The sequence below is a fragment of the Panthera onca genome, chromosome D2 (assembly GCF_046562875.1).
Source record: "Panthera onca isolate mPanOnc1 chromosome D2, mPanOnc1 haplotype 2, whole genome shotgun sequence".
NCBI classification, from domain to species: domain Eukaryota; kingdom Metazoa; phylum Chordata; class Mammalia; order Carnivora; family Felidae; genus Panthera; species Panthera onca.
The window spans coordinates 77,688,148-77,700,676 of NC_138349.1; the positions used below are offsets into that span (position 1 = coordinate 77,688,148).

General features: G+C 39.9%; 1 protein-coding gene across 4 annotated transcripts in view; it reads left to right on the forward strand.

Moving 5' to 3' along the window:
- Nucleotides 1–12,529, forward strand: part of RYR2 (ryanodine receptor 2) — a 755,762-nt gene that overhangs the window by 580,982 nt on the left and 162,251 nt on the right. For all 4 annotated transcript variants that reach the window (XM_081790553.1, XM_081790554.1, XM_081790555.1 and 1 more), the window contains exons 57-62: nucleotides 523–600; nucleotides 1,837–1,912; nucleotides 5,838–5,961; nucleotides 6,446–6,561; nucleotides 9,713–9,777; nucleotides 12,225–12,346. In XM_081790553.1, the coding sequence (XP_081646679.1) occupies nucleotides 523–600; nucleotides 1,837–1,912; nucleotides 5,838–5,961; nucleotides 6,446–6,561; nucleotides 9,713–9,777; nucleotides 12,225–12,346 (581 nt within the window). The remainder of the gene's footprint in view (nucleotides 1–522; nucleotides 601–1,836; nucleotides 1,913–5,837; nucleotides 5,962–6,445; nucleotides 6,562–9,712; nucleotides 9,778–12,224; nucleotides 12,347–12,529) is intronic.

Genomic DNA, 12,529 nt, shown 5'->3' on the forward strand with positions numbered 1-12,529 from the left:
TCTCTCCAAATGAATAAATAAGGGTACCTGTATGGTCAGTCGGGTAAGCATTTGACTTCAATTCTGGTCATGATGTTGCTGCTCATGGGTCAGGCTCTGTGCTGACAGCTCAGAGCCTGGAGCCTGCTTTGGATTCTTTGTCTCCCTCTCTCTTTCTGCCCCTCCCTGACTCACTCTGTCTCTCAAAAATAAATAAACATTACAACAAAAGAACAAACAAACAAACAAAAAAGAATCTTGGATCCATTGCACAATATGTTGAATTCTGATCATTAGTTTTTGGGAGGGGCAATTCCTGAAATGTTGGGATGTATTATTCAGTCATAAACTGAAATTATCAGATACCCAAATACAATTTAATTTATATGCTCGTGAAGTATGTACGTACAGATACTTGCCAGTTTCATCTGAGGAAACATTACGTTTGAAAGTTTACTTGTCCTGTATTTCTAAAATTTGTCTTAAGTCTCTCTCCCCTGGGTTTTTTAATTAGACTCTATCATTTTCACATAAATTATTTAGGTTTCTGTTGATGCTGCGCATGGTTATAGCCCCCGAGCCATTGATATGAGCAATGTCACACTGTCCAGAGACCTGCACGTAAGTATTACTTTTTTAAAGTATTCTGAAAATTCCATTTTTAAAAAGCATATTGTAACACTTTCCTGCATACATTTCTCTTCATGAATTGCTTGAATATGTTGATCATATAAAGGGTCCATGGAATTTATGGATTACGGACCCTAGCTTTTTAATGCTCTGAAAGTTGATACAACTTTTTCTAGGATGCGTCTTCCAGATAACATATTTTCCTTAGAGATAATGTGCATTAAAAAAATCCTACTATAATTGAATAGCTATGAGTGAGAAGAGAATAAATCAGGAATTAGAAATGCTCTGCTCAAGGGTAACTTCAGTTACCCAGTAAAGAATATGAAATTTAAGTCATTTATCCAGGGAAACGGGTAGCATTTTGCCTGCTGCATCCATAGTTGTATCTGTTCACCTTTGTGCCTAAGGAATGTACTTTGAAACGGCTGATTGGAGTAAACGAAAATTTGTTGCCTTGGAACAGAAATTGATAGGTCAATATCCTGATCAAACAGCGATATTGGCATTATTAGTATTATTCCACGAGAAATAAATTTATAAAGACAAACCCTATGTAGTAGGTCATGTCAGTTATGTTAAATTGTTTGACTTGCCCGTTGTCTTTGCTCCCGTATGGATGCCTTAAGAATGAGATAGTAATCTTGAAACTCAAAAGGGAAAAGAAAAGAATCTTAGAGGCATTCTTACCAAAAAGCTAACGGCCACAAAAAGGTTAATGTGGCTTGTCCAAGTCTCTCCCTGAGTGTGGGGCAGGCACTGAATCTAGACTTTCCATCTAAGCTTCTTTGCATTCATTGTTTAATAAGATTTAGATTGCCTTTTAAAGCTTTGGAAATTGCAATAAGAACCTGCAAATAAATAGATTTTTTTTTTTTGTTAAAGTCCATAGCTAATCTGAAGTTTCATTATTGAATTAATAAAACCTTTGTCTTTAGACATTACAAATAACTAGACAAAAACCATTACAAATAACAATAATCATTCCCATCAAATCATCTCTGCTGTTTACTACCGCACAATTTCACAGATTGTTTCTGGGTTTCACACGTTGAATCTGGGTTTCAGATTCCAAGTAAGATCATTGTGTTTGATAATCTTGAGATAGTTTAGCCTGGACACGCTATGATTTATTAGTTTAAAGCATGTTTTGATATTACCTATTGGCAAGTGAGGTCTTTTTCTACCCATTAAATTATAACTTATTTTCTGTTTCATTCACTTAAGGCTATGGCAGAAATGATGGCTGAAAACTACCATAATATATGGGCAAAGAAAAAGAAAATGGAGCTGGAGTCCAAAGGTAATATTTTCCAAAAATCCTGATTAAAAAACAGAGTGCAACTCTGTGAATATATGGTATGGATAAAACCATCTTTTTAAAATAAGAGCTTATTACACCTTTATTTTCTTAGAATGGTTCAGATACGCCTATAACAGTTGCAGGGTGGGAATTTTATAATTTCCTGCCTGTGAGTGTACATTTCTTCATGTCTGGGAATTCTACGACTCTCTTACCCGTTTTAACATGTAGATACCGATATGCCACATCCAAACATTCGAGGTGTTCTGTGAATTCCTTACACTTCTCCCCCTGACTTCTACCCCTAACTTAAATATTTCTCTCATGTCATCCCTTTCCCTTTTCCATCTCAACCCCTCTGCTTTGTCCAGTCTAGTTACGTTCTTATCTCTTACATGCTTTTGCTTGGTCTTTGCTGCTGTTATTCCTAAATACTAAAATGACATAATATTCTCGTAGTTGTTTCTCAGATGTTCTCTTAACTTACTTGCATGATTTCTGCAATTTGAGGCATCCTACATGGATGGGTGATCTCTTTCATTGTTATTTATTCACTCCTGGTCTATAAACATACTGGGGTGTGTGTGTGTGTGTGTGTGTGTGTGTGTGTGTGTTCACACATGTGCTCTCTCTACAATTACTTCCTAGAGGGACTTCTTTCCCCCGGTGAAGCAATAATTGTCTCCAGGTCAGGGCCCCAACTTCTGTTACTCTTATGATTCTTACTGTATAGTTCTAGGCATCAAGAAACTCTCTGTTTCTTATTTATTGGCCTAGGTAAAAATATATGGGAGATAGTTTTGAAGGGTGGGGATATTTCATGGTGGAAAGTACAGCTGGGGTCTTGAAGGATGGTGGCAACACCACACACTCGTGATCAGACTAGTACAAGTGAGAACCCATCACAGAAATGAACAGAGAGGATCCCTTACACCAAAATTGCCTATTCCAAAATTTGACTCAGGGCTAGGCCTGTTTTTCTAGAACCATTTTATAAACGTTTGTCAAATGAATGAGCACTTGTCTGGCTGACAGATAGTTGAGCAGATGGATGGCTGGCTGGCTGAGCCATAGAGGCATTGAGTTTTGCTTAGTGAAATTCTTGAAGGGGCATCGTCCACATGAATAGTAAACAAAATGCCTATTTCCTGCGTAAGCAGATAGCACGAAAAATGTCAACTCTCAGGGTGCCTGGGTGGCTTGGTCAGTTAAGTGTCTGAGTAGGCTCAGGTCATAACCTCACGGTTCACGAGTTTGAGCCCCGCGAGGGGCTCCGCACTGACAGCTTTGAGCCGGGAGCCTGCTTCGGATTCTGTCTCCCTCTCTCTCTGCCCCTCCCCTGCTCACGCGCTCTCTTTCTCAAAAATAAATAGACATTTAAAAAGTCTAGTCTCTCTTTTTCCAAGTATGTTTTAGTCACTGTGGCTTGGCCATTCAATGTCCTACGGTCAGTGTTTTCTTTAAAGTAGGCCACCTGTTAATGAGACGTCCCAACCTCTGCATCCCGTGTGTATGGGTCCAGATTCATACTTTGTAGCTGGGAGACCGGCATGGTTGCAGCAGGCTAAATGGTGAGGTGGTGGTATTAGTCCTCAAAATCTTAATCCTTCTTCTTCCTCCATGCGTGCGTCCCCTTTTGAAAGAAAAAGGGAGTGGCTTAGGGTCAGAACATCAGCCCAGTAGGAAAGGTGTTAGAATATGCAGCCCTGGCTTCTTTGGGTTTTGAAACGAGCAAAAAGCAAGAAATGAGTCTTAGAAGACGGGATAGAGGCTATGGACAGTTTTTGGAAGGAAACTACTTGTGTCTTTTCACAAATTTGTTCTCTCACCCAGGGACTTTGACACCAACTTGTGTGCTGACAACTCTGCTTCACTTCTGAGTTCTGGGCTGACGTGTGGGAGGTACCAGTAACCTCCCTGGCTTGGTGCCCGTGATGTGTGTGTGCGTGCGTGCATGTGTATATGTGTGGGGGAGGGCAGAAAGGAGAGAGGGAGGGAGGGAGAAACACCAGGAGTGAAGTATAGGAAGTAAGGAACAAGGAAACAACTATAAACAGAAAGTCATTTAGAGTCAGACACCTAAAAGCTGCATACCTCAGTTTCTACCCCGTCCTGGGCTCTTTATTTTCTCTCCCTCCCATAATAACCTATTGGTGTCTGCCCCCCAAATCATCGTGGTTGCCAAATTAGTATATTTACTAGGAATAAAGGACTAAATGCAAAAACAGCAGATGATTGCAGGATGATCAAATTAGACGTTTGATCTACACATTTTTTTCATAAAACATCTCCACAGATCTCTGCTGATGGTAGAAGTCAAATTTGATCCTTGTGTGCTTATAACGTATTCTGTATCCTTCTTGCTTGTCACAAAATACCGGTTTCTGTTGTCTTCTGAATATTCTGTATTATACTTGATACTATGAGTACTAAAGTATAAAATGACTGATGGCTCCTTAAAATGCTTGGCATCTGTCGGCTTTGTAGCTGTGATCTGTCCCTTTGCATTTATGATCGTATAGTGTCAACCTAATGGTCAGAAAGCTCAGCGCGTGCTCACATTTTTGTAGATGGCGCTCTCAGTCCAGGCAAACTCCAGGCAGACATGGCATTTTCTCCTTTGCCTTTTTGTTTGCTTTTTTTGTGCGTAGGGCAAATTCAGTAGGATTGTTTAAGTAGCTCCCGGCCACATCATGTTGGACACTGCTATTACAGGCTCTGTGTTGCACCAACGTTCAAACCAAATATTAATTTTTAAGTATTTTTTTTTCCTGGAATTTCCATAGTAGTTGCGTTTCAGGGAATTTCAGGATTCCGTTCCAAATATATTCCCATACGTGTCTTATAAGGTTGAAATCTGGGGTACACCATGCTCGTCACACTGATGCTGATCGTGAGATCTCTACGTCTGGAATTACCAGGGCATTTCCTGAAACTTTTGTAACGTTTACAAAAATTTTTACAAAATCTCTACTTTTATGAATACTTTGTTCATTATTAGTTTTTTAAAAATTTAAATATTTTCTAGAATTTTTAAATCTAGAAGGCTGCTCTTTGATATTTTTCACCAAAATAGGTTAACCGGAAACCTAGGGGCCTGCCACAATTTTTAGTCGGTCACATACGTATGTTACTGTTATGAGATGTTTAAGAGAGAGCAGCTTTGAACTTAGCAACCCAAGTATAGGTTTTGTGTAGAATATATGGCTATAAAGTACTGTTTGATCTGGGAGGCTTAAAATTCCATATTTAAGACATTTTTTTTCTCCTCTCTCTGTGAAGTGGAAAGTGAAGCTTAGCCCTTATAATTGCCTTATAATTTCACTAGCTCGAGCTGTGCAAGTTTTAGTGTGTATTTACATGCTCCACATCCAGAGTTCATTTGAATGGAGAGGGTAACACGGCTTCTTCTCCCTTCTTCTGTGATTGCAGGTGTCATCAGCCCCGGATGTCACAAATGTCTACGTGTCCCTGTGTTTTTTTGCTTGTTTTTCATGTGTGTGCATGTTTTTTTTTTAATATGAGAGGGATAGAACGCATGAGCAGGGGAGGGGCAGAGAGAGAATCCCAAGCAGGCTCCATGCCTAGTGTGGAGCCTGACGTGGGGCTCAGTCCCACGACCCTGGGATCGTGACCTGAGCTGAAATCTAGAGTTGGATGCTCAACCAACTGAAGCACCCAGGTGCCCCATTAATTGCCTCTTAGAAGACGTATGCACAGTGTTTCTTTGAACAGGTTTGCTAAATTAATTGGAACATAAAAGGTGCTGGAGAGTCAAGAGCCATATATGATTTATGTATACTCCATGTATATAACTAGAAGATACCCGAAGTTCTGTAGTGTGGTCCTATTATGCACGTCATCTGTCATATTTCAGATTATTTGTTCATCGCGATGCTGTGTTCTTGTCTTGACATGCTCTTAGGAGGTGGAAACCATCCCCTGCTGGTACCCTATGATACACTGACAGCCAAAGAGAAAGCCAAGGATAGGGAAAAAGCACAGGACATCCTCAAGTTCTTACAGATCAATGGATATGCTGTATCCAGGTAAAAGCACACGTACCAGTATATACCCTTGTTATAAAGACTGACCGTTTAAATATCCCCATCATATTTAATGTTGCAAATGATTCAGGACCCGTTTAAATCTTAGTGCTACTATTTAGTATGTTCAAAATAAACACATCAGAAACATAAATGCCCTTGACTGTTTACCACCTACCTGATTCCTTTCACTACTTAGGTTAAATCCCATCCATCATTTAGGCAAAAATTGGGGGCAAAAATGACCCACTGTTTCTCTAAAGTGACTTTTTTTTTTTTTTTTTGCATAGTAATAGAGTTACTCACTACAGTTTTATATCATATGCAAAGTATTCCTTATAAATTAAATCTCACTTTTGCCTTTAGCTACAAGAATATTAGGTAATGTTCCATATTTGTATATACCATTTATACTTTTTAAGCAAAATTTTACCTTCCAGTAGTCTGGGTAGAAACTGGTTTCCATGTTTCATTTTTGCTGCTCTAGGGGATTCAAGGACCTGGAATTGGACACACCTTCCATTGAGAAACGATTTGCCTATAGTTTCCTTCAGCAACTCATTCGCTATGTGGATGAAGCCCATCAGTATATCCTGGAGTTTGGTAGGTACCTACATCAGGGTATAGAACAGCACAGTCTCCTGGGCTGTTTATGGTCTGTTCCCTGGTGGCATAAACACTTTCTATCCAACCTAGTACTAAACAGAATCTAGCAGTCAGTAGGCAAACACATTTTTTCGGGATGGCATAATTTGCAGAACTTAAAAAAAACCCGAACACATCATTCTTTTCTCCTTACAATGTTTATTGGCATTGATTTTTTATTTTGAAAGACACGTTGGGTGGATATCCCAATTTAAGGTACAGTTAAATCTTCCCTTTTGAAATTAATTGCCATGCTCTTGAAAAAACGGAAACTCTGTGCATCCCCAAACTTTCCAGGCAACGTGAGGCCCTCAAGTTTTTCCTGTGTAAGGATACACATTTATAGTAGAATATCTGCAATGCAGAACACTTTACTTAGGATCTTGTTAGAGTAAAATGAAAGACCTCCTCCCCCCACGTGGCCCACCAAGTATGAAAAGAATTCCTTGTTTTAACTCTTAGATTCAGATTTTCACGACAGCCTCCTCTCACTTCTGTTATTTCCTGATTGTCCTGAGTACTGTTGACTTAAAATTCAAGTTGTTAGTTACCCAGCTTCATGTCGGGTCGTCTTCCAGCCACCAGTTGGTATTAAGATAGAAGGAAGTAGAATCTGGCCCCTTTGGAAGAACAGAATGTTCTGGTGATTATCTTTTCAATTTCTTTTTCATGCTTTTTTTTTTTCTGTTTTTATTTTTGTTTTTTAATCCTCATTCTTTCTCCTTTTCAATCCTTTTCCCCCAGCCCATCATCCTCGCCTTAGCAATAAACACATCCTCAACAAACCCATCCTGACGAAGGAGTCTTCTTTACTACTGTTTTCTTAGGATTTAGGACTTAGTTTTTTGGCACAGTGTCAGATTAAAGTTCATAGAAATTTGAGCTCTGGAATTTACTTGTTCCTGGTCTCCTGTATCCCAAATGCGATTAAAGATTTTCCAGTTGAGTGTCCTTCTCTTAAAGAACTTCCCCTCCCAATCAGTTCTTTATCTGCAGTGCGGATGCTGTGCCTTGGCACTCTTCTTAACTACCTTTTTTCACAAAAGCCAACCGTGCAAACTAATTTACAGTATGTAATCTTTTTGTAGGTCCTGCAATGATTTTTTAAAATTTTTTAATGATTTTTTTTAATATGATTTATGAATCATTCTGAAAAGTAGCCACATTCGTCTCAGTTAATGAAATTTGATCCAAAAAACAAAAATGAAGCTATGGTGAATTTTAAAGCTCTTATGCACACAAATTAAATATTGAAATTTCTCAGGCACATTTAAGTGTATCCGAGATGAGTGGCAACTCAAGTTTACTCTTCTTTTTGGCGAGAGAGAAGAGAGAAAGCAAAATCAAGGGATTAAGGAAAAAAAATTTTTGAGCTCGACATGGCTAACAGAAACAGAAATTCAGAGGGTAAAATGTGTTTGGGTTTTCTCCCCACTGTGTTCAAGTTTCTGAATAAAGAAGTGTTTGTGCAGAGGGAGTATTAAGAACCTTACTTTAAATTCACCCAGTTAGGGCACTTCCTTATTTCCACAGGATAAAGGGTGTGGGCAGAAAGTGAGGCTAGATCCATAGAAAGCCCAAGAAATTAAGGTGTTGTTTTTTTTACCATGGCCGAGGTCACAGGCTCCTTTTTCAGATGGCTGTGACAGAGAAAATGCAAGAATTCTGTTAGAGGAGCAGAGTTGGGACCCTTTACATTTATTTTAATTGCCAGTTTTCATTGTCACTGCAAGGAAAACTTGTAGATGTCTTCTTTTGTCTTTAAATTTACTGCCTTTGCAACACATTGGAGGCTAATGGCCGTAGGAAGAATATGCATATATGCCTTTTTCTGATTTTTGTATTCCATCTAGACCACAGTTCTCTCCATCAGCATTTTGCACAGAGGCATTTTTGTTAAAATGTGTAATGTAAATGCATAATGTAAAAAGGGAAGATATTTCCAATTTAATTCCTTGAACTGTTAACGTATTTTGTGATGTGCAGAATTCCGTCTAGACGTAGCTTATGTGGGAAAGTCCCGTACGTGGATCCAGCCACTTGGTACAATATTCTTGAGAGTAATATTCTTAATGTAAAAGTGATGCCTGCGAGTGTACAAAAGCCGTACTTTTCTTTTACTCATTCGCTGGAAAGAGCATTGTTCTGCTATCACAAAATATTACCTCAATTTCCTAAAAGTCATCCCAAACTTAATGTTTCAGATTTTAGAAAATCTGTCTCAAATTGCTTTTATTTCTGTTTGCAAAAGAACTTTTTTCAAGCAGCAGTCAGTTTGCTTCTTACACAAGAAGGAAGCTCTGCTTACAAATGTTACTAAAACTGTGTATCCAGTTGTGGATATGTTTTGCTCTCCCGTGTGTCTGCATATCATCCTGGTTATTAGAGTTGATGTCACCTCCTGCGGATGCGTGAAGGAGGCACAGAAGGGCCACTTCAAAGCTCGGTGCATTCGGTCAATCAGTTCTTAACCTTTTGAACCATGGGGAAAACTCGGGTGTCTTTGCTTTGCTCATGGAAATTATCTTGTGACATAAGTGAACTTCTTTACTCCTGAGCAGAATGTTAATTTGCCAACCGAATATCACGGTCGTGGTCCTCCCGCTCATCCCAGGCTGGCTTCCTGCAATTTTTCCCTTGGCATATTAATATTGTAACTTCTAGTCCCAGCAAGAAGCAACTATTTTTATTAGAGGCTCACCAATCTAACAATGTAACTAATTTTTGTTTACTGAGTTTATACTCACTGTTGTCATCCGTGGCGAGCTTCTTTCTTACTGAAAGAAGATGCGGGGTTTTTATGTGACTCTATTCCACTTTTCCCGCTACGTGTCAAGAAGCTCGTAAAGCTACGCCAGCGTGTGTGTGGGCTGTCCTCGATAGATTTGTTTATTACGATTTGGGTACTTTTGAAAATCCCTTTTAAAAAATTGTCATACTGCTGAATGAAGTTAGCCTTGATATTTTGGATGGGTTTCTGTGTTCGCTTTCCTGGGATAACGCGTTCAGTGATGTTACAGTGATGTGTTCTACATGTTGCTTTTTGGGTGGAAGATCTTGTAATGTTTCAAGTAAACAAAACATGTTCAACAACTCTTCATTTCTACAGATGGTGGCAGCAGAAGCAAGGCGGAACATTTTCCTTACGAGCAAGAAATCAAGTTCTTTGCTAAAGTACAGTATACACTCCATCTTGTTTTTCATTCCATGTGTTTGTCGACCGAATATACCCTTTAGATCTTTGCCTCTTTACGGAACGTACTGGTCTACCAGTGTGAGTTCTACTACAAGTAAATATTTTGTGGCACAGGAATAAGTGCATGAGTCATGTAGGATGAATTTGCGCCCAGAATACTCGGTCTTATTTTCACTCCCTGCTCTTCCTGCCGTAATTCACAAATCACTTCAATCTGTAGGAATCAAAGTTCTCCTTACTGGGCTTTATCAAATGACAAAGAGGAAAAATAATCTACTTCTTCAGTTTGGTTGTTAGGATTTAAAAATGTACGAGCATTTCTTTTATAAAGGGGAAAAGAATTCGTTTATAAATTATAAATTCAGGAAGTTGTACATGATAAGAAGCTTTACTGTGTAAGCTTTATTGTGGGACCCTCGTCCTACTCGTTTACAGCAGAGGAAGCCGAGGATCAGAGAGGGTGAATTGTTTATATGTAAAGTCTACCCAAATATCGCTCTTCATTCCATTTAATACGAATTTATCAAGAGTTTGCCCTAGGCCGCGAACATTCATGACTTCCTTTCAGCCAGTCAGGAACATTCATGACTTCCTTTCAGACAGACTTCCTGTCTCCAGTCAGGAGACACAAAGTGTTGCAGATTCTCCTCACTGGGTCCATTCACTGGCATAGCATGTGCTGCGTGTGTCCAGTCTCTGTCAGGTGTTAGACTCCGTCCCGGGGATGCCTGTCGCGAAGACAGAATATGCCCTTGGGAAGCTTTCCTGTTCAAACGATGTTGCACTTAGCCTGAGGACGTAATGCTTTCTGTCAATTTATTTTCAAAGTCCTTGCATTTGCTGGTTCCTAGAGATCATTTGCAAAATGGCGTGTTGTTTTGATTGATTCATATTTGGCCTCCTTTATATGTTTTCAGATTTGTGCCCTTTGCTGTAAGGGAGATTTCTCTTGTCTTTTCTTTCCACTCAGTATAGCACTCAAAATCCGTATCAAGCATCCCAAGTTTATCCTGGGATGCGTATTGTTAGTTATCTATCATACTGCATTGTAATCCCCCCCCTTGATAGCCAATTATAACAAATGCTGTATTCATGGCCTGTAATCATACATTTAAAATACATTCTTGTATTGCCCTGTGTACCCCTAGTGATTTTGTTTGCAGACGCCTCATGTGGTTTAATTTCCTCTGAGTCTGTAATCCATTCACATATTTATTGAGTAGCTATTATGTGCCAATCAAAATCCAGGCAATGTCACAACTTTCAAGGAAGATCACAAAAAATTTGTATGTTGCTGTTATATATAAATATGCCATATACCACGTTGTAGGAAAAATGTAGTTAGACAGACTCGAGTCTAAATACTGATAATGCCAGTTATTTTTTTTTCATTTATTTATTTAACGAATATTTATCTAGCGCTTGCTATAGGTCCCATAAAGTCCTAAGTACTGGTGACCCAGGGGTAAACAAAGCAGAGCAAAAAGTTGTTCTAGAAGCCAGGAGAGTACAGTAATGGGAAACAGACCCAGAAATGTGTATTGTTCTTGTGTATTTTATCGATTCTTATGGAGAAAGACTAATTCAGAATCACACGTATTAAATGCAAAATTGCAAATGATGTTCTAAGAACAGAGAATATGGGCATTTTACCCAGTTGAGGAAATCAGTGGATGGTTATCTGATGAAGCACTGAGCTGAGGTCTGCAGGAAGAGTGGAGTGGACGGGTTACGGGGTGTGGGAAGAGCATTTCAGACATAGGGAATGGCATGTGCAGAGCCTTGTGATGTGAGCACACAGGGCAAAGAAGAGGAATTCGCCAAAGGGCAGCAGGATTAGCATGCGGGAAGGGCCAGGCGGCTCTGAGAGAGGCCAGGTGAGAACCCTGTGGAGGTAGGTAAGCGGCAGTGTGACTTTGAGTAGGTCAGTCACTTTCTGCACCTCAGTTTAATACCTGTAAAACGGATGATGACGCTTGCCACACAGAGTAGTTACTAGGAGCAGTGAATTGACAGTGTGGAGTTGCAATTCTCACCCATAAATGGTAGTCGATGATTATTTTTTGAACCTATCGGACCCCGAACTACATTATATGAGAAGACTAAGAATATTTCATTTTTAGAAGGTATTGAAAATAATTCCAAACCGTTGAAAATTTGGTGTGTTCCCCATAATTACATCCTGTCTGACACACACACACGCACACACACATACACCCTCCAACCTCCCCTCCCCCCCCCCCCCCCCCCCCCCCCCCCGCCGGGACTAGAGATAGCAGGGTAAGATTTGAGAGAGGCATACTCTAAAATCGTGCCAACTGGCAGGGCTATGGATACTGGGGGACCTGCTGCAGGCGGACAGAAGTTTGGCTGCCCCAGAGTCTCCGTCCACCATGTAGATCTGTTTTCTTTTCCTTTCTTTCAGGTTGTGCTTCCTTTAATTGATCAGTATTTCAAAAACCATCGTTTATACTTCTTATCTGCAGCAAGCAGACCCCTCTGTTCTGGAGGACATGCGTCAAACAAGGAGAAAGAAATGGTGACGAGGTAAAGAGCTACACAAAATAAAGACTGTTGTTGAGCGAAGTGTATTTGCATTTGAGGAAGAGCATCTGGGGACCTTGAGGTGGGAGCGTGCAGTGTCTACCCAGCTTCCCTGACCCTTGGCCCCTTGGGATCAAACACGGAGGAGGATGCTCTCTACGAGTTAATACGTGTGTTCTAAACGTT